This window comes from Monodon monoceros, unplaced genomic scaffold, assembly GCF_005190385.1.
Source record: "Monodon monoceros isolate NGI ecotype Baffin Bay Population unplaced genomic scaffold, NGI_Narwhal_1 Super_Scaffold_10, whole genome shotgun sequence".
NCBI classification, from domain to species: Eukaryota; Metazoa; Chordata; class Mammalia; order Artiodactyla; family Monodontidae; genus Monodon; species Monodon monoceros.
Window position 1 is genome coordinate 52,871,209 of NW_021703766.1, and position 22,235 is coordinate 52,893,443.

The window sequence follows — 22,235 nt, forward strand, 5'->3', positions numbered from 1 at the left end:
AAACTACAATTTGAAAGAAAACATACACTGATGGAATTAATGGCAATTAGACATGGCATAAGAAAAGATTAGTTAACTTGAAGACACAGCAATAGAAACTATCCAAAATGATACAAGGGGCTGTGCTGGGGGAGTCTTAAAAAGCATGAGCAGTTTTTTAACCTATTAGGGTACGCAAAAGAAAAGACCAGTGAAGTTGATGACAAGGCAGAAGAAACTCACGTACAAAGAGAACAAAAGCTAATAAAAGCTTTTATTAAAAAGAGAAAAGCCTTGAGTTCTCAGCCAATGGGGTAAGAGGTATCATTGTGAGGAACGCCAGATGGAAATCTCTCAAACTGCCCTCCACTCTCTTCTCAAGATAGTGAATGAAGAAACAATATTATGGGAGGGCTTATAAAATATGAACATGTAACATATAAAATATTTTTAAACCCCATTACACATTGTTATAATTAACATGTTAATCACTTCTCTGCCTTTTTGATCCAATGGAATACAGTTATAACTGTTTATACAGTTATCATACTGTCCTTGTTTGCTCAATCTAGCATCGTCAGTTTCCGGTCACTTCTGATTGGTTTTTCTCAATATTGGTCACACTTTCTGGCTTTTATGCATGCTTGGTAATTTTTGGTTGGATGACAAACATTGTTAATTAATGTGTTTGCACTCCTATAAATATTCTTGAGGTTTGTTTTGAGATACATTAAAGTTACTTGGAAACAGTTTGGTCCTTTCTGATCCTACTTTAGATCTCAGTTGAGCAAGACCAGATTGCTTATTGGATGAGACTCAGCCAATTAACAATGAGTGCCTACTCTTTGCCAGGCATTCTAGACATCTGGTATATAGGGGTTAACAGAAGGTCCCTAAACAGTAGAAGTACTTGTTACTTCTTCATGAAGCTTACAGTCTAAATTTTACAGACTATAACTTACATTCAAGACCTTATATTTGAGCACAAACTCAGGAAGATGATATTTGTTATTTGATATTTGTTATATTTCTTCTTTGTATTGAAACTGATATAGCAATGTTTATACATGATCTAAGATCCTCATATATTCCACATTAAAATCCTTAAGAAAACAATTGAGATGTTCTCTTCAAGTAATTCTAAGTTTTTACATCATGTGTTTTTAAAAAATCATTTACAATGCCACTAAGATACCTCATCTACTTACATGCCTCCACTCCTAGCTTCTCCCTAAGGGACCTGACCTCATGCTCTTCCTCAAATCCCAGTTTTCCAGCAGTAGACTTGGTCTGAACCTTAACGCTACATCAGTTTTATGCCAGTCCCTACTGACATTACTCCTGGCTACAGCTCAGTAATTACAGAGATTCTGAAAATATTTGCCAGATTGGTTAAAGGCCTATAGTATTCCAGTCTAGAACCAGATTGAGCCCACACTTCCAGAGCTCCTTGACCTATTCCCAATCTGATTCAGTCGATCCAGCTCTGTGAAGTATGATACCAGGCCACAGTTGATTCTATGATGATCTACTTTTCTCTTCCTCATGTGACACTCAAACATGTAAGACTCGAGAGTCCCTTAGTTGAGAGGAAATGGAACCACCCCAACATTCTTCCTGACATCTATATCGATTCCATCAATGAGGCAAAAGGAAGGGTTGGGCAGGGAGCTATCTCCAGAGGGAAGAATGCAGCTGAATAGTTATCCAGTTTAGATTTTCATATTCCCAGGATTCTGAGAATAATTTGGATAATCAGAGAAGAGAGAGCTAGGATGGAAGCAAGAAGAGTCATCTTAATTTGTGTTCAAATTGCCCATTTTATTTTCATGTTTTCAGGAAAAAAACTACCAAGAGTTATGTTGGAATGTATTTTGTTAGTTAATTTATAGGTTTAAATTACTAATTGTCCTTGGGCTTTCAGTTCATTTTGCAAACCTGATTTCACTACCTTTTCAAGTCTAGAAAATTTTAAAAATCACATTTGTAGTGACCTTTATGGTATAATGCTTAGTCTTGTTTATAAATCGAACTTAAGCTCATCCAAGGACATTAAGTTATATTTATGAATTTAATATTCATTTCTGTTGTGAGGGAATTCAGTTGTCTGAAATAATATTTAAATAAATTTAGAGCCTAAGAAATGCAGCAGCTAATCATATATTGGGTGGGCATTGAAGATAATTTTTTTTTAAAAAAAGAAAAAGAATCCAAAATTAGGAGAAATGAGTATAACATGATAACCTTAACCAGTGATGTGGGGTAGACTGTCTTTCTCCTTAAAATTATGGAATCATAAGCATAGTAACTAGGAATATTGTTCAAGGTTTCCTGTCCAAAAATGTACATCAGGTATATTGTGTAATGTATTATGAAGTGGGAATTGGTACATAAAGCTCTCGAATGTTTCTCATTTTCACAGGCTTTGCTTCACAAGAACTTTAGTAAGATATTCCACAATTAGTGTGTTCACAGTGTTTTATTTGTATATGATTTCATCAGCTAATGGATGGGGCAGAAAACCCTGCCACATTCACTGCCTTCCAAGTTTCTCTCCAGTATGTAATGACACCTATTGAGGGAAGGACTTTACCACTCTCATATTTTTACACACTATAAGCTCACTGATGACCTTGGTAATCACTGATAATAGGGTCTATCTTCCAAAACACAGCTTTCCTAACCTCTGCCTTTATAGGTTTGCTTTTTATACATAACCATATAATCAGCTATACATTATTGCTCAAGGCTTTTCCAAATAGAATGTACCAGTTTTTTCCTATGTGTTTTTTGTGACATAAAATAAGATATAATTGACCACTGAAGGCATAAGCACATTCATTGCATTCATGAAGTTTCTCTCCTGCACAAACTCTCTGTTTTCTCCTGAGGGTGCACCTCTGGCCTCTGGTTGTTCCATAAGGACTACATTCCTATCTGCTAGGAGCCCACTGATGTTTAATGATGTCTGAGGGGTTGCAGAAGGCATCTGCACAGTCACCATATTAACAGTGTTTTCCCCCTGCATGAGTTCACTAGTATCTAATAAGCTGTGACCCTTTGTGGAAGGATATTCCACCTTCACTGAATCTACTTTTTTCTCTCTTGTGTGTGTCCTCTTATGTTTAACCAAGCATGACATGTGGGAGAAAGCTTTCCCACACTCATTGCATCCATAGGGCCTCTCTCCCGTGTGAGTTCTTTGATGGACAATGAGCATTGTCTTTGTAGTGAAGGCTTTCCCACAGTCACTGCATGCATAGGGTTTCTCTCCTGTGTGAATTCTCTGATGTTTAATGAGTCCTGATTTCTGTGAACAAGATTTTCCACAGTCAGTACATACAAAGGGAGTCTTTCCTGTATGAAATCGCTGATGTGCTATGAGGCATGCCTTCTGGCTGAAGGCCTTACCACATTCAGTGCATCCATAGGGTTTCTCTCCAGTGTGAGTTCGTTGATGTATAATAAGATTGCCCTTCTGTATGAAACCTTTTCCACATTCACTGCATATATAAGATTTCTCTCCTGTATGAATTTTCTGGTGCAGAATGAGCTGTGATTTTCTGGAGAAACCTTTCCCACACTCATTGCATACATGGGGTTTTTCTCCTCTTTTGTTTCTCTGATGTATAACGAGCTCTGCCTTCCTAAAGAAGGCTTTGCCACATTCAGGACATTCATAGGGTTTCTCTCCTGTATGAGTTCTCTGGTGTTCAGTTAGCTTGAACTTTCTGTAGAATGCTTTCCCACATACACTGCATACATGGGGTTTATTTCCTGTATGAGTCTTCTGATGTTCAGTAAGCTGAAATTTCCTGAGGAAGGCTTTTCCACATTCACAGCACTCATGGGGTTTCTCTCCTTTGTGAGTTCGCTGATGTTCAGTGAGCTTGAACTTCTTGGAGAAGGTTTTCCCACAGACACTACATCTGTGGGGTTTCTTTCCTGTATGAATTCTCTTATGTTCATTGAGCCGAGACTTCTTGAGGAAGGCTTTCCCACATTCAGTACATTCGTGGGTGTTCTCTATTTTGTGTATGTCCCGATGTTTAATTTCAGTATGAGTTTGCTCATGATCAGCATGGAGATAGGATCTCCCATCTCCATTAAACTCAGCAGGCTCCATTTTTTTGCAGCTTGTACTCAGGTTGATTACATCTAAATATGATTTCAAAGTTTTCCCATGTAAATCAAATACATCATGATTTGGTCTCAAAGAAAAACAACTTTTGCTCTGATAAATAATATTCTCAAATGCATTCTGTTCATAACACTGTTCCAACCTCTTCAGTATATTTTGGTTTTGCCAGTGTGGCTGCATATGATCATCCACTTTATCAATTTCTAGGAAAGAGAACAATTAACCCTTCCATGAGTATCATATGGAATAAAACTGCTTCAAAAATACCTTGGGGGACTTCCCTGGTGGTCCAGTGGTTAAGACTTCACCTTCCAATGCAGAGGGTGTGGGTTCGGTGCCTTGTTGGGGAGCTGGGATCCCGCATGCCTCATGGCCATAAAACCAAAACATAAAACAGAAGCAATATTGCAACAAATTCAATAAAGACTTAAAAAAAATACCTTGGGGTGAGCTGGCTCTTTAATGGAAAACCTATGATATCAAATATAAAAGAAATTCCAAGTATAAAAGTACCTTATCTTTTTTTAAAAAAAAAAACTTTTCACAATTGTTAAATATATATAAGATAAATTTTACCATTTTTAAGTGTATATTTATGTGGCATTAAGTACAATCACATTGTTGTACAACCATCACAACCATTCATCTCTAGTTCTTTTTCATCTTCCCCAACTGAAAAACTCTGTATCCATTAAACACTAACTCCTGTCTCTTGGAAATTGTTAAAGACACAGTAATATAAAACACCAAACAACCCAAAAGATAACAGCTGTCAGGGTAAAAATTCTTTAGTTTCACTGAAGCCATATTCTATGGGTGGAAAGGGAAACAATAAACAAATACGATAAGGAATAAAGTAGGCAGTTCCAAGTGTGACAGTGATTTGAAGAAGCAAAGGAAATAAGAAGTGGAAGATATCAGGATTTATTTGGAAGGAAGGATAAACAAGACTCACTAATGGATTTGATGTGAGGAGAGGTAACAAAAGAGGGAATCAAAGTGCACGCCTGAGTATTTGGCTTGACCCATTGGGTAGTTGGGTAGTGCCTTTTAACAAGACGAGGAATATCGCCGAACTTCAGAATGTGAGGGAAACCAAGTTCAGAATGTGAGGGAAACCAAGTACATTTTGAAACATATCATTTTTGAGATAATATCCAAGCACAGACACGGAAAAGCCAGTCAGATGATAAGACTTGAGTAAGGTCTTGACTGAAAATAGCAATGTGGAAACATCAGTATGTAAATATTATTTAAGTGGACTTCCCTGGCAGTCCAGTGATTAGGACTTGGCACTTTCACTGCCATGGGCCCAGGTTCAATCCTGGTTGGGGAATTAAGATCCCGCAAGCTGCATGGTGCAGCCAAAAAAAAAAAACCCAAAACAAAGAAATATATATTATTTAAGGTCAGAGTATTGTATGAGATCACTTTCTGAGAAACATGAAGACTGAAAAAAGATGAAGGCACAGATGAAAGCTTTAGTCAGTCAACATAGAGTTTTGGGATTCCTAGAGCCCTCTGAAGAGACCCTAACATAACCACGCTGGTAGAGAAAGAAGAAGACGTGGGTGTTAGAACATATACATCAAAGAGGCAACTCAGAATGTTGGACATACAGGTCATGATTTCAAGAAAATTCTAACAGACTCTTGGGTGCTCATCCTGTTGATAAAACTTGCCATTCTTCTTCATTAGGTAGACCATCATCAAATTCACTTTCCCAAAGCACCAATCTCACATTCTAACCTTGCATGGAGCTGTGACACATTCTCATACGTTCCCACAGAAAGGGACATGATGATCCTGATGGACTTTCACAACAGGCTAGTGGGGCACAGTCTTTTTTAGAAGCAGATCTGCTGCACCAGACATGGGAACGCTCACCTTCTTCACTATTCTGTACCTGTATGGATGTCATGGTGGAATTTTTCCCATTTCATTGTCCCTGATATACTAATCTCTCAACTTGCCAACAACAGCGTCTTCTTCCTTAATCATACAGTAATGTCTCTGCTGGCATTAATTAAAGGGTCTTATAGGACCACCTTCCTCCTGAATCAAGACGTGACAATTTTATCTTTAGTTTTTCTTAGAACATCTGGCTATACCTTATTATTTCTATAATGCTGCCACCGAGGTTAAAAATAAGACTATCTAGAGTTAGAATATACAAAACCTAACCTCCACCATGCCTCCTTTATTATTAACCATAAAAGTCACAACAGTAAGCCTGGTGATAAAAGTTTACATTACCATGATGTACCCAGTTTATCTAAGTTTCCACTCCATTAGCTCCCCAACAAATACTTTCAAACATTGGTCTCCACATGGCTGGTTTCAGGCCAATCTTTTGACAGTCCCCACATGGCCTTGCACATTTCCAGTTTCTTGCCATGTTTCCTTATCATCTTAATTCAAAACTGAGCTATTTCTCTCACCTAAGATACTTTATGATACTATCACTCTTCATTCTCTCTATACCACTTTAGGCTACTTTTCTTCTAAATTTCTGAAATAGTCTCTATATTTACCATTTACTTGAATTTTGTTCAGCCTTCAATGATAGCAGAAACATTTCACAGGTTAAAAAGCTTAATTTGTAAATATTACATGATTTGTCCTAGCTTTGCTCATAAAATCTTTGCTCTGAAAGACATTTCTTTGTTTCCCACTAAATTTAGTCTCTTCTATCAAAAATACTTAGCATCATCTTCCGTCTGTTTTTTTCCCCTCTCACACTCCATATTGTGGGTTGATTATGTCCCCCAAAGAGATGTTTAAACCCTAACCCCTAGTAGCTATGAATGTGACCCTATTTGGAATCAGGGTCTTTGCATATGTAATCAAGTTAAGACGAGGTCAAAATGGATTGGAGTGAACCCTAATCCAATGACTGGGGTCCTTCTAAGGAGACGGAGATTTGGCTACAGACACACAGAGACATACAGGGAGAAGGTCATGTAATAACAGAGACAAAGACTGGAATGACGTGTCTACAATCTAAGGAACATCAAAGATTTCTGGCCACTACCAGAAGCAAGGAATAGACAAGAAAGGATTCATTCCTAGATCTTTGAAAGGGAGCATGGCTCTACCAATACCTTGATTTTCAAATTCTAGCATCTAAAACCGTGAGAATACATTTCTGTTGTTTCAAGTCACACAGTTTGTGGTAATTTGTTACCTAGGAAACAAACATACCCCATACCTACTTAAGTGGCAAATTCAGTCTTTATTGTTCCAGAATCTTTTCATACCATCCTCAAGCTGGGTTGAAGTCACCAACAACCAGGTCTCACATCTGGTTTTCTGCTTCAACACCTGCCTATTCCAGTCTATTTTCTACTGATAGCCAAGGTGATACCTCTAAAACATAAATTATATCCCGTCACTGCTATACCCTAATCCTTCTAAAGGTTTTCTCATTAGGAGGAAAATCAAGTGTTTGAAATGGATGACAAGGCCCTATGTGACCAAATGACCTATTGCAAACCCCCAGTTATTACCCCATTGACCTCATCTCTAGTCATTTTCCATGCTGATGGTTTGGGGTTTACAGTCGTTTTCACCACCAGACATAGTATCTGTGTATTTTTTCCCATTTATTTTTATTGTGATAAATTACACATAACACAAAATTTACCATCTTAATCATTTCTGAGTGTACAGTTCAGTGTATTAAAATGCATTCACAATGGTGTATAACCATCACCACTATCTCTCTCCATTAACTCTTTTCATCTTATAAAACTGAAACTCTATTTTTGTTAAATTTCTGCCTCCTCTTTGAGAGTGGGGACTTAGGTGTTTGATAGAAGAGAAATTTCTATGTCATAGTAATATGGTCAACAGGGAATTAATGCCATCAGACTATGAGGAGGAAAAGGATAGCTTTAGGGAAAAGAATCCAGCAACAAAATCTAAAGTTTAACTAAGAGAATGATTAATTAACAAATATAAAAAGGAACTACAGTAAGGTGGGCATGAGGTTTTATGATTTTGTTTAGGCTAGGAAATGAGAATGAGAAATTTTAGAAACGTCTTTCCTAATTACACAAAGAACAGGAACAGCAGAGGCATTAAATACAGGAGCCCAGAGGGTAGAGAAGATTCAAGGTAATGCCAGGATTTAAGATGTACAGAAGTACAAGAGAATCTCAATTTTAAAAAGGATGTTGGAAAGGGATTTTCTGGGAGGGAAGATGGTTCTAGTTTCTCACACAAAAAGAGTGAACTCATTGGGAATTGCCATGGAGACAGGTTAAAATATATGGTACTAGCAGGTATATTAGACAGTGTTAAGGGACATGTCAATTGCAAGTCTCCACAAAGAGCTTAACACATTTGAATAAAGTAAGGTTTTATAGCCTATGAGACAGAGCAGAGGGATGACAACAGAACCTTTGAAGAATCTCAGAGGGGATAAAAAGAAAAGTCAAGCAAGCAGATGAATACACATTAAGAGACCACATTACTACAAGAGTAAGGCACCTGAGGTGCAGTTGGATGTCGTAAAGGGAAATAAATATTTCACAATGGAGCAGGAAGGTGTATGAGTCAGAAGACAATGATGAATTCAAAGTTTTGTCTTAGAAGAGAGACACGGAAGGAGGAATTTCATACCAAGAGATGTGAAAGGAACATAAAATCATACTCTAACAAGTGAAGAATGGGAGGATTTGAAAAACCAAGCAAGAATAATCCTAGGAGGGGGAAAGTTGACATCTAAGAAGAAATAAACAGGGATTCATTCCAAGATGAGATAAAGTGGTATACTTTCCTCTAAGTTCTTGCACAGAAAAAGAGCTCTCATATGAGGAAAGGGATACATGGAGGCTGTTTCTGTATCCTCAGACACCCTCACCACTGGGATGCCTTCTCTAAAGGACTAGAAAGTGATTTCCACAGCCTTCCCCCTCTTGCTGGTTCTCTCTCACTTACCTGGATGGGGGTGACTGTGAACTTCATCTTCTAAGGTCCATGGTGGTTCTCCTTGTTCCAACATGGAGAGTATATCAGGTTTGTTAACTTGATACCCTGTTAGTGGGAAATAACAGAAGACTTAGGCTCATCAAATGGCACTAGGGATCTGTGATGCTATGAGAATGGTACACTTTAGGGACTGCACGATCTGCATGTTTGGAAATTAAAGGCTTGTCTCTAAAACGCGGAGAGATTATACCTTCTCATCTGGGGCCGGGGGGAGGAGATTGAAAATCTCCCACTTCAGAGCACCACAGACACAACAACTCTTTCAGAAGCTGAAGAAAGAAAAGTCACCATCCAAGGGACACAGGGGAGCCGTCCTCACCTACGGACACCAGGTTGCTATAGTTCTCCAGCATCACGTCCCTGTACAGATCCTTCTGATCAGGGTCCAGGAGCTGCCACTCCTCCCATGTGAAGTCCACGGCCACATCCTTCAGTGTCAGCGATCCCTGTAGCAACACAGTCCATGTGCCCTGTAACAACACAGTCCACGCGATAAGAGTGTTTCTCTCATTATTGAAATGGAAGGTGTGAAATAATAGAAAATATATATAATGTTCTCTGTCCCTGGTTGCCGGCTTAGCACTCCTAAAACCTTGTAGTCTCCTAAGTGATAAAAGCACTAGGAGCATCTTTTGTCCTAACAGTTGGTCTTTGAATACAATCCTAATCTGACACTAACAACTCAGAGTTACCATCAGGCTCCACAGGCTAAAGAGCTCAGTCCCACAAGACTGCCTTCACTTCAGCCACCAGTCCAAAGTCCCAGATTCCAGGTTCCCTGCACTTGTGTCCAACTTAGCTACAAATTCGGGGGTTCCCATAACTTCTCTGCTAAGGTTTGATAATTTGTTAGAACCACTCACAGAACTCAGGAAATTATTATGCTTACTCTTATAGTTTATTATGAAGGACACAAATGAATGGTCACATGAAGAGGCTCATAGAGCCAAATCTAAAAAGGTCCTGAGTGCAAGGGCCTCTGTCCCTGTCGAGTTGGGGTGAGTCACCATCCCAGAAAGCGGACTGTTTGCCTACTTGGAAGCTCTCTGAACCCCGTTGGGGTTTTTATGGACGTTCCATTACATAGGCATAACTGATTAAACCACTGCCTACAAGTGAGAGAGCTCAATCTCCAGCTCCTCTCCTGTCTACTGAGATCAGAGGGTAGAGCCAGAAGTTCCAATCAAGGCATGGTCTTTCTGGGGATCAGCTCCCACCCTGAAGCTCTCTAGGGGCCCATCCTGAGTCACCTAATTAGCATAAACTCACATATGGCTCAAAGGGGCTTGTTATGGATAAAAAAAGACACTCCTATCTCTCAGGAAATTCCAAAGGTTTTAGGAACTCTGTGCCAGGAACCAGAGACAAAGACTATATATATATAATTATACCACAACGAGTCATTTGTTTAATTAAAATAAAGGCAAATAAATAAATAAATTAAATAAAGACAATAAGGAGGTGGGAGGTAACAACTAGATTCTTGGGGGGATATTCTCTTTCATTTATCAAAATTTTATAAGCAATTGAACTTTTTCTGGTTAAATTTTCCTTATTACTTGATCAATTATTTCATTTTTAATAGCTCTATCAACTTGGGAATTTAGATTTAGTGTCAATACATAATAACCGTCATCACACACAAAAATACTGGTACCTCATTGAATGGCACAGTAGCAGTACCACGATTAGATGTAATTGCTTTAAACTGACCAAACATCAATTTGATGATTATTATTTTGCTAGTTTCAATATTTAGATGAGTTCTTCTTTTCAGTATAGTTCACTAATTTTATTCCAATTAAATATAACAACATCTAGCTCTTTCCTATCTACACAAAATATTTAACATTTTTGGGCACGAAAAGTACAGTAATAACTAGATTTTGAACACGCGGAAGGGCTCTGTATTTTCTGAGATAAGGTAAAGTTCTAAAGCAAACTGTGGATCTCAAAAACCCAAGCCATTACCAAACAAGAATTTATAACTCCCTGTGGCCAAATCTGTACTGAAACACCCATTCTACAACCTGTTCACAGATGTCCTTTGATAACTGTGCAAACCTTACATTTTCCTGGGCACTTTAGGTTTTATTCAAGGATAAAACCAGCCCAAAACAAGTGTGGGTATATAAGTCACCAAGCTGTGGTCTTTTGAAAAACTCTGTGCACTGAATTCTACTTGGTCTAGTCCAGCAGAGGACTCAGAATAATCATATAAGAAACAGCCATACACAACCTGCTTGTATATCTATCAATATTAGAAGAATGCTATGAACACAATGCATGTTATCACCTCTAGAAAGAAACCATCAAAGAAATTTCCCAAGAGTTAAGTACCATGAAATTGTGACATCTCCTGAGGAAATTATCTGCCTTCTCCTCAGATTCAATGCATATCAAATAACTTTTCATGATTCTCTGGTTGCAGTGGCTGACAGATTACATGCTAGTTGATGGTTTATGTAACCAGGAGGGACCTGCAGAGTCATACATTATATACCAACATTGGTCATGTAGTACGAAATCTACGAACAATATATATCTGATTCTACTTCATCATGATTTTGAAGGTAGTTTATTTCTCCCCAGAGCCCATTTTTTCCCAATTTATACTTTTCATTGAATTGGACTGCTTTTTTTTTTCAGCCTTCTGGAAATCCATGAGGGAATCAAGAATAAAACAAACCAAAAGTCACCTGAGCCTTCATCATCTTCTTGTTTTGTGAAATACCAAGTAACTAGGATGTTGTTTTTAGTCTCTTCTGGATCTGCCCTAAGTTTCTGTTCCAAAATCTCAGTCTCAGGTAACGGATGTCCCACGAAATGACCATATGCAACTCCAGGAACATCCTCCTCATCCTTTACTTGATTTCTCTTGCTCCTCGAAGCCAGGACCTGTGGAGTGAAGAGTAAGTTCATTTGGGTGATATATTCCCTCTGGGCCCAGATGCTGTCACTGCTGCTGTTCACCCACCTTAAGTCAAGGTCAGTGCTTCTAACTGTCCCTTTATTTGATGCCCCTGAGGCAGTAAAACATAACAATCTAAATGGGGAGAGGTATGCCTTTCTTCTGTGAAGTATAAGTAGCATGAATGAGAAACGGAATATGGGAAAGGAAAACCAGCACAGCACAAAGCCTGGCAGAAGAATGGCAGAAGACTTCTCACACAGATCAGTTTTGGGAAAGAAGACATATAGAAGTCAGGCTTTGGACATTTTTTCCCCTTAAAATCACGTGTCCACATACTCCTTTGTAGTGGGTTGAATGGTGCCACACACCCCCAAAGATATGTTCACATCGTAACCCCATGAACATGTGAATGTGATCTGATTTGGTAAAAGGGTCTTTGCAGATGTAATTATAGGGATCTCAAGATGAGAACATCCAGGATTATCCAGGTAGGCCCTAAAATCCAATGAGTGTCCTTATACCAGACACACTGAGAAGAAACACACAGGGAAGAGGAGACCATGTGAAGACAGAGGCAGACATCAGTTATGCTGCCACAAGCCAAGGAATGTCTGGAGAATCTGGCAGAAAAGGAGAAGGAAGTGAATGGACGTTTGGCAGGTGTGCTGGAGGTCCCTAAGACGACGCCCAGATTCAGTGATTCCTTAGGACTCCCAAGATTTAGCACATAACTGACTTATTACCATGAAAGTAGACAAGGCAAAATCAGCAAAGGGAAAAGGTGTGGCAAAGTCTGGGGGAAAACGAGGCACAAGCTTCCAAGAGTCCTGTCTCCATGAAGTCACAGAGGATATGCTCACTTCCCCAGCAACAAGTTGTAATAACTCATGTGAAATGTGTTAGCCTATTAGAGACTCAGTGCCCATGGCTTTTATGGGGGGCTATTCCTAGTACATACCAAAATTCCAGAATCCCAGAGGAAAACACATGTTCAAGACAAACCATATTGTTTGAAAGAAGAGTCTTGGCACAGTGAGCCACTCTTGATAGGGAAGAGTGGGAACCCTCCCAAAATCTAAGTTCCCAGATGCCAGGGAAGGCATCTTGTCAGCAGGCCTTTCCAAGGAGAACAGTCTCAGGTCAGCTACATCAACTCTGCACAGCAAGGAACCAAGAGTGTCTGCTACAATATATTAATAGATTAGAAAAGTCACATGATTGCCAAAATCGATGCTGAGAAAAATATTTCATAAAAATCCAACACCTAGGGCTTCCCTGGTGGTGCAGTGCTTGAGAGTATGCCTGCCAGTGCAGGGGACACGGGTTCGTGCCCCGGTCTGGGAGGATCCCACATGCCATGGAGCAGCTAGGTCCGTGAGCCATGGCCGCTGAGCCTGTGCATCCGGAGCCTGTGCTTCACAACGGGAGAGGCCACAAGAGTGAGAGGCCCATGTACAGCAAAAAAAAAAAATCCAACATCTATTTCAAATATGAGCCCTGGGTAGGTCAGGAATTCATTATTGCCTTAGCATGAAAAAACAAAACACAACCTATAGTTTTTTTAAAAATATATACTACTATCTTCATCTGTTTCTAAAACACAAAACAAGAGTATGTGTTGTTTGTGGATACATACACATCTAGTAAAAGTATGAAAATATGCGTAATATATAACAAGATAGCAGTTATCCATGGGAAGAGAAGGGGAGAAATAGAAGATGATATGACTTAAGTTGTATCTGTATATCTTTCAAAAAGAAAAAGAACCATAATAAAAAAACAAAACTGAATAAATCCCACATATGTCCAGCTGAAAGCCAGAGATAAAAGCACTCATTAAAAAGACGGGTGGGTTTGTGTGTGTGTGTGTGTGTGCATGTGTTTGCGTATGCACACATGTGCTAGTGCAACAATACCATTATTTTTCACCACTGTTCTGGAAACACTCCCAATGCAGTCTGATAAAAGAATCAAGTAAGAATTACTAACATTAAAAAAAAAAAATTACTAACATAAAAGATGGAGGTCAACTTTAGTGAACACCAAAAATAAGAGTGTTAACTGACCAGTTATACAATCTATATGTAAAAATTGACAGCATCGTAGAGTGACATTAGCAAAAATGGTGGAGTAGACACCTCCAGGGGATTCCTCAGGAGCACTAAAAAAACTGACAAAAACTGTCAGAATCAACCTTACTGGAACTCTGGAAGACAGTCAATGGTTTACAGAAACAAAGTGAACACCTGACCAGGAGAAAGGTCACTGAAACAGGAGACTTTTTATGGCATTCTAAATTAGCCTTACCCCACAGCCATTGTGGCAGAGCGGCAGCCTGTATTCGTGGTGTGGATGGATACCTGGACCTGTAGGGAGCAAAGTAAATCTTGTCCCCAAGGAATTGTTTGTTTTGACCTATTTCTGGGTTCCCTAAAGGACTAACACAAGAGGCCTGCGTACAATAGACACACGGAGAAGAACATGAGCTTTCACCTCTGTCTGGTACTCAGGCTCAGCAGAAGCAGGAAAAGAAGCCTAAGGCACTGTTATAAATGGCCTGGCTAAGTTTGAAGGATTGCCCCAAAGGGAGCCAATATGCAAAGAACTTAAAATCACTTTCTTTTCTTTTTTAAACTCAAAGAGTTCTACAGTGAGACACATAAAGTTCAAACTATCAAAAGCCAAAGATAGAGAATCTTCAAAGCAGCAAGAACCAACTGTCATATGCAATGGATATGAAATAAGATGAACAGCTGATTTCTATCAGAAACCACAGAGATCAGAAGGCAGTGTGTTCCTGGGACTTCCCTGGTGGTGCAGTGGTTAAGAATCCATTTGTCAATGCAGGGGACACAGGTTTGAGCCCTGGTCCAGGAAGATCCCACATGCCACAGAACAACTAAGCCCACACACCACAACTACTGAGCCTGCCGTCTAGAGCCCACATGCCACAACTACTGAGCCTGCATGCCACAACTACTGAAGCCTGCGCACCTAGAGCCTGTGTTCCACAACAAGAGAAGCCACTGCAATGAGAAGCCCACACACTGCAATGAAGAGTAGCCTCCTCTCGCCCCAACTAGAGAAAGCCAAAAATAAATAAATAAATTGATAAAAAGAAAAGAAAGAAAAAAAAAGTCAGCGCCTTCTTAAGTCAAAGTGCCAAAAGAAAAATGTAGGAGGTAAAACTATTAAGCTCTTAGATGAAAACCTAGGCATAAATCGATCTGACCTCAAATTTGACAACAGAGCCTTAGATATGACACCAAAAAATACAAAGAACAAAACAAAATAAGACTTCATCAAAAAATTTTTTTTAATTTATTTAATTTATTTATTTTTGGCTGCACTGGGTCTTCATTGCTGTGTGTGGGCTTTCTCTAGTTGTGGCGAGTGGGGACTACTCTTTGTTGTGGTGCATAGGCTTCTCACTGCGGTGGCTTCTCTTGTTGGGGAGCACGGGCTCTAGGCACGCGGGCTTCAGTAGTTGTGGCTCGTGGCCTTAGAGCGCAGGCTCAGTAGTTGTGGCACACGGGCTTAGTTGCTCCACGGCATATGGGATCTTCCCGGACCAGGGCTGGAACCCATGTCTCCTGCGTTGGCAGGCGGATTCTTAACCACTGCACCACCAGGGAAGCGCCTAGACTTCATCAAAATTTAAAAGTAGTCTGTATAAGATGCTACCAAGAGAGTGAAAAGGAAACCCACAGAATGGGAGAAAATATTTGCAAATAATATAACTGATTAAGGGTCTAGTGAGCAGAATATATAAAGAACAATTACAATTCAATAACAAAAAGACAATTTAAACAGTGGACAAAGAGACTTGAATAGACATTTCTCCAAAGAACGTATAAAGATGGCACATAAAAAGATGTTCCTCATCATTTGTCATTAGGGAAATTGAAATCAAAACCACAATGAGATACCACTTTACCACTTCATAACCATCAGCATGGCCATAAAAATAAATAAAGTAATAAGTGGTAGAAAGGATGTGGAGAATTAGATTCCTCATACATTGCTGGAGGCAATGTAAAATGGTGCAGCCTCTGTGGAGTACGGTTTGGCGGTTACCCAAAAAGTTAAATACAGAATTACTATTGACTTAGCAATTCTGCTCTTAGGTATATGCCCAGTAGAACTGAAAACAGGTATTAAAACTTGTACTCAAATTTCGGAACTGCTCTACTCATGATAGCCAAAAGGTGGAAACAACCCAAATGTCTATCAACAGATGAATGAATAAACAAAATCCATAAAGTGAAATATTAGCCATAAAAAGGAATAAAGTACTCAAAGGAGCTACAACATGAACCTTGAAAACAGTATGCTACATGAAAGAATTCAGAAGTAACAGGCGACATATTATATGATTCCATTAATATGAAATGTCCAGAATAGGCAAATCTATAGAGACAAAAAGGCATTTAGTGCTTGCCAGGGACTGGCGGGGGAGACAGGAATGGGAAGTGAGTACTTAATGGATGCATAGTTTCCATCTGGGATGATAAAACAGTTCTACAACTAGATAGTGGTGATGTTTGTACAATGTTGTGACTGTACTTAGTGTCACTGAATTATACACTTTAAAATGGTTAAAATGATAAATCTTATGTTAAGTGTGCTTTACCACAAAAAGAAATTGATAAAATTATATAAAAGAAAATTGATGTCTGTTACATGGCGGAACATTTTTGTGGAATATTTTAACACTGTATACTGAAAATTTCAAAATAGTTATCATTGGTAACCAAAAATTTTACTTCTAGAAATTTCTGCAAAGGAAATAATGGCATAAGCATGCAAAGATACATATTCCTATAAATGTGTGTATATATATTTATACATAAATGTATAAATAATATATTTATATTTATATATTTATACATAAATGTATACATAAAGTATTATATAGATGCAGTGATAGAGGATTAACTGATTAGTATAAACTTTCAATGGAATACTGTTCAGCTATTTAAAACATTCTATATGTAGTGAAAAAATATGTAACTCAAAGTTATATGTAGCATAAATGTTTTTCTGCCATAATACAAAATGTGTAAAACACGTCTGAAGAAAAATGCACAACCTAAAAGTTGAGAGCTATGTGTTATCAAAGACCTCACGGGGACTACAGCCTGAGAGGCAACCTCTCAGTAGCTGAGGAACTGCTGAGGTAAGGTAAGGAGGACCCAGGACATATACATAAGTTTTTGCTGAAAAAGAAATATGTAGTTGAATGTGAAAAGATAACTGCTAATCACAAAAAAACCGTATCTCAAGTTAATGATTTTAGTGGTTTTCTATGTATGGGAAGATGCAAGAGTCTGGGCTCCTTGAAATTATTCCTTAGATATGCATCTTAACAATCTAGGGCCAGTATCCTGTTTTTCCCCATCCTGAATTCCCCTCTGGGTGCACCATGGTTGGGCTGGGGGCGTGCTGATGCAGTGGCTGATGGCGGGCAACATTCCTTGTTTACTGGAATGGCAGGTGACATTTTTGTGTGCATATATTTATACAGACATACCAAAAAATACCGAGACCAAAAAGATAATGTGATTATACCTAGATATTATTAGATAGGTCATTTTATTTTCTTAATTATCTTTTCACAAGATGTAAAATATGTGTAATAGAATATAAAATTATTGTTGCCTAATTATTACTGTAAGTTTATGGTCTTTTAAGTTTTCATTACAAAAAAATGAGTGACATGAGTGATAAATTTTACAAAGTATGAAAGTACAAACACAGAAAAATAGCTGTTTATGTATGTGCCACTAACCGTCACAATTTTATATATTTTAATTCCCTTAATTCTCAGCAAACTTGAGAGAGGGACTAAACTTTTATTTGCACAAATGAAGAACAAGACTCAGGTTCAGTAACTAAATAAGTGTTCTGGACCTGATTACAAATTGTGGTGGAGGGAAGGGGGTCCCCCCCATACCGCGAAGCAATTCTCCTGACACCAGCTGGGCATCCTACTTCAGTTCAGTTCTGACACTATCTGCCCAGAGACAGCATCAGATCCCACAGGTTAAGGGTTCAGTCCCACAAGACTGCCCTCCTACCCCCCCTTCACCCACCCACCATCACATAAGATGCCAGTCTCAAGTCCAGATTATTACCTGTACTTCTGACCAACTGGCTATAAATCACAGGTTCCCAAGATCTTCTCCTCAGGTTCAATTCATTTGCTAGAGTGGCTCAAGAACTCAAATATTTTACATACTAGATTACCGGTTTATTATAAAAGAATATAACTCAGGAACAACCGGATGGGAGAGATGCAGTGGGGAAGGCATGAGGAAAGGGTGTGGAGTTTCCATGCCCTCTCCAGGAGAGCCACTCTCCCAGTACCCCCACGAGTTCACCAACCGGAAGCTCTCTGAATCCCTTCCTTTTAGGTTTTTAAAGTGGCTTCATTATATAGGCATGATTGAGTAACTGGCTGGCCATTGGTTGTTGATTCAATCTCCAGCCGTTTCTCCTCCCAAGAGGTCAGGGAGTGGGACTGAAAGTTCCAACCCTCTAATCACATGGTTGGCAGTACAGACAACTAGCTCCATCCTTAGGTGCATTCCAAAAGTCACTCCATTAACATAACAAGAGACACCAAAATCACTCTCAAAACTTTGAAAAGTCCAAAGGTTTTAGGAGCTCTGTGCCAGAAACGGGACCAAGACCAAATATTTCTTATTGAAAATCACACTATCACAGTTATTCACCCAAGTCATCAGTAAGAGCAAGAATCCAGATTTTTAAAAGCCAGATTCATTTCATTCGCAAATCCATACATTTGTCACTGGGACAATATTATTTGGAAATGCTCGGATCATCATTCACTTGGAAAATATAAAGGAATTAATTAAGCTATTGGAAGAACTGTAGTTGATAGAAATGCTTAAGTATTTAGGGGAAAGTATACTGATGTCTGCAGTTTACTTTGAAATGTACCAAAATTTTTTTTAAAAAAGAAAGAGGGACTTCCCTGGTGGTCCAGTGAGTAAGGCTCCGAGCTTCCACTGAAGGGAGCACAGGTTCCATCCCTGGTCGGGGAACTAAGATCCCGCATGCCGCCCGGCGAGGCCAGAAAAATAAATAAATAAAAGTAATCAAAAAAAAGAAAAACAAGATGAATTAATGAATGGAGAGATGGATAGATAACTGACAGAGCAAATATAGTAAAATGTTAATGGTACAGTCTAAGTGGTGGGTATAGTACATGTGCACTGTAAAATTCATTCAACTTTGCTATGTTTGGAATTTTTCATAATAATTTCATAATGAACTGTTGAGTTGGAAAAAGCTATTAGTAATCATAAAATTTCAGTGTAGTAACCAAAAAAAAGTATTTAATAATATATTTTTAAATTGTTTTACTATGTTAAAGAAATTGAAAGGAGATTAAAAAATAGAAGGAAAAAAAAAGACCCTAATTTCAATTGCAACAAAGGCAAAAAACCAAGAAGGAGATGTGGGTCAGGGAAACAAACCCTCGGGTAAATACCAAATCCTAATGTAATCCTAAAAGTAATAACTAAGAGAATTTGTATTATGGAAATGTTTAAAATATGAAATTAACTTTTTAAAAAGAGGCAAATTACACCTGTTTCCATAGTTTATCTGAATTATGAAAGTTAAGAGAAAATAACAAGACAAAAATTGAAATATACTAACACTTGAACGAAAGTTGGGAAACAGAATTTGACGGACCAGAAGGGTTATTTTACTGGTGTCAAAAAGAATATGAAGGGCTTCCCTGGTGGCGCAGTTGTTGAGGGTCCACCTGCCGATGCAGGGGACACGGGTTCGTGCCCCGGTCCGGGAAGATCCCACATGCCGCGGAGCGGCTGGGCCCGTGAGCCATGGCCACTGGGCCTGTGCTCCGCAACGGGAGAGGCCACAGCAGTGAGAGGCCCGCGTACCGCAAAAAAAAAAAAAAAAAAAAAAAAAAAAAAAAAAGAATCTGAAAAGAAATATCCAAGTAAACTCTCAGTAAGGAGGAAAGAAACCTCACCTTAGAAAGTTTACCACTTTAGACTTGCTTAATGCTTGATCTACCTAAATTTCGTATCTGTGGGGACGAAAGGAGAAGGTGATGTAGCACCCTAAGGAGACTTCCAAAGCAGTCCTTGGAGAGGAAAGTGGGCTTCAAGGACTGAAGGGAATTGTAGCGTTCATCTGGTCTATCTCACCCCTGGCTACTCCGTCACTGAGCGCCAAATTAATTCAAACACCACTTACATTGACAAATACCAACCCCCCTCCCGTTCCCCATGACTGAGCCCTACTAACAAAGTGAACTGCAAAGACCCCAAACTCTGACCTCAGGACTCTGAGTCCTTGATTTCTATGGACCTTTAATGCACGACCACGAGAGCTCCCCCATGCCCGACAGCAAAGGCATCCCAACTTCAGACCCATGGTGCCAGACCACCAGCTCTCCCCGCGGACTCTGCGGCTCCTACCTACACGGACGCCCACAGATCCTCTCTCACCCCTTAACCTATCCCACGGAGAGAGTCACACACTGACCTGATTTCCTCTTGATCCCACTCCGATCTCCTAGCGGCTACACTTGTGAATCCTTTCATTTCGGGTTCTCTAAAGCCAGCTTCGGCACCGGACTACGGCGGCCGATGAGGGACTGAAACTTTTCTACGCAGCACGGACAATTGGACTTCCGGCTTCTCCTTAGAGGGTAATGTGTCCGCGCCCTCTGCGCCTCACCTCCCTGGGGGCAGCCATCTTTGAGTATTTATCATTCAGAACAGAGATGGCTGTTTCTGCGCCACTAATCCGGATGGCTCGAGACCAGTAAAAGGCCCCTGAACTGTTCCCTCACCTGATACTTCATCCCCTGTGTGGCGAGGCTGGAAGAGTTGCGAACAACACTGCACAAGCTACATAGAGTTTCAGAGGCTCGAGCTTATACAAGGCAAACATGGCGCGGGCGCCGTCCACTTCAGCGGTCAAGAAAGAAACGCCCAATGAGCGCGGCCATGTCAGAGAAATTTCAGGTGTCCGTACAGCGGAGAACACTCCCCCTCTCCCCCCAAAGTGAACAGGAGGATGGCCCGCCAAGCTTGGGTAACAGAAGGGCCCATGACAAGTCCCTGCATCTCAGCTTGTGAGGTTAGACTTAGCAGGTGAGTGCGGGTCAAAGTGTGAATTCATTGTCGAGGTTGTCTTTTGTTTCAGGCCAGTTCGGAAAACACAAAGTGTTGAAATTTGAAATTGTGGTCTATGAAATAAGTGGATACAAAAACTACTGTGATGCTGTCAGAGCATCAGCAATGCAGTGCCAATATTTTTTGAAGAAATTGCTGTTGAACACAAATTCGTGTGCTAAGCAAACCCAAATGTTGGGACTTTGGAGCAGAGAGAGGTTTATTGCAGGGCCAAGAACGGAGAATACGTGGCTCGTGCTTAAAAAACCCGAGCTCCCTGATGGTTTTGGGGGAAGAGTTTTTAAAGGTAAAATTTGGGGTGAGGGCTGCAGGATATGTGACTTTCTTCTGATTGGTGGTGAGGTAATAGGGCGGTGTCCAGGAATCTTTTGCTTAGCCTGAAGTTACCATCCTCTGCTTGGGTGGGGGCCTTAGTTGCTACAGAACTCAAGGTATATTGTTATGTGTATCACTTGAGGAGGAACCAGGACCCTGCTTTACCGCGGCACTATTGTTTCTTGACTGCTTTTCCTTTGTTACTGCGTTCCTTACTTCCCTAATTAGAAGCTATTTGAATCTGCCCTTTGGAACTCATGGAATGTCTAGGAGGCTGAAGACTTTTTCCTACGAACAAGAAAGGGGGGACACAGAAAGGCTTTTATACCCGGGAGGACCCACAGGGTTCTGCTAGGTTTCAAAATTACACACAACTATTCTTTCTGGGACTATGTCATCAAGGTCTTAGCACCTCTGCTTGTATCTGAGATTATTGGGAGACGATTCTGGAGCATCTATGTTCTGCTTTGTCACTTTTTTTATGTCCAGCCCCTTCTCTCTGTTCACCCCTTACGCTATCTCTGCATCTTAGTCCAAGCTTCTTCCAGCTATAGCAGCAGTGAGCTATTGTTGCAGAAGGGGGGAGCAAGAGAATGGTCACAACCCAGGTCTCAAGAGCGAGCAATAATAAAGTGAAAGCTAGCTTATACGGAGAAGTACACATTCCATAGGCAGAAGGTGAGAGCTG

General features: G+C 39.8%; 1 protein-coding gene across 3 annotated transcripts; it reads right to left on the reverse strand.

The window, feature by feature from the left end:
• Positions 1-239: 239 nt before the first annotated feature.
• On the reverse strand, positions 240-20,673 carry LOC114907359 (zinc finger protein 649-like). 3 transcript variants are annotated; one of them, XM_029242941.1, is made up of 5 exons: positions 20,577-20,673; positions 11,815-12,013; positions 9,435-9,561; positions 9,065-9,160; positions 240-4,323 (listed from the first exon to the last, which is right to left on the reverse strand). In XM_029242941.1, the coding sequence occupies exons 2-5, from the start codon at positions 11,827-11,829 to the stop codon at positions 2,759-2,761; spliced, it is 1,803 nt and encodes a 600-aa protein (XP_029098774.1). In that variant the 5' UTR covers positions 11,830-12,013; positions 20,577-20,673; the 3' UTR covers positions 240-2,758. The 3 variants fall into 3 exon arrangements, with proteins under 3 accessions (XP_029098774.1, XP_029098757.1, XP_029098766.1); XM_029242924.1 differs by having other exon boundaries at positions 9,435-9,585; XM_029242933.1 differs by lacking the exon at positions 20,577-20,673 and having other exon boundaries at positions 9,435-9,585; positions 11,815-15,326.
• Between the last annotated feature and the right edge of the window lie 1,562 nt (positions 20,674-22,235).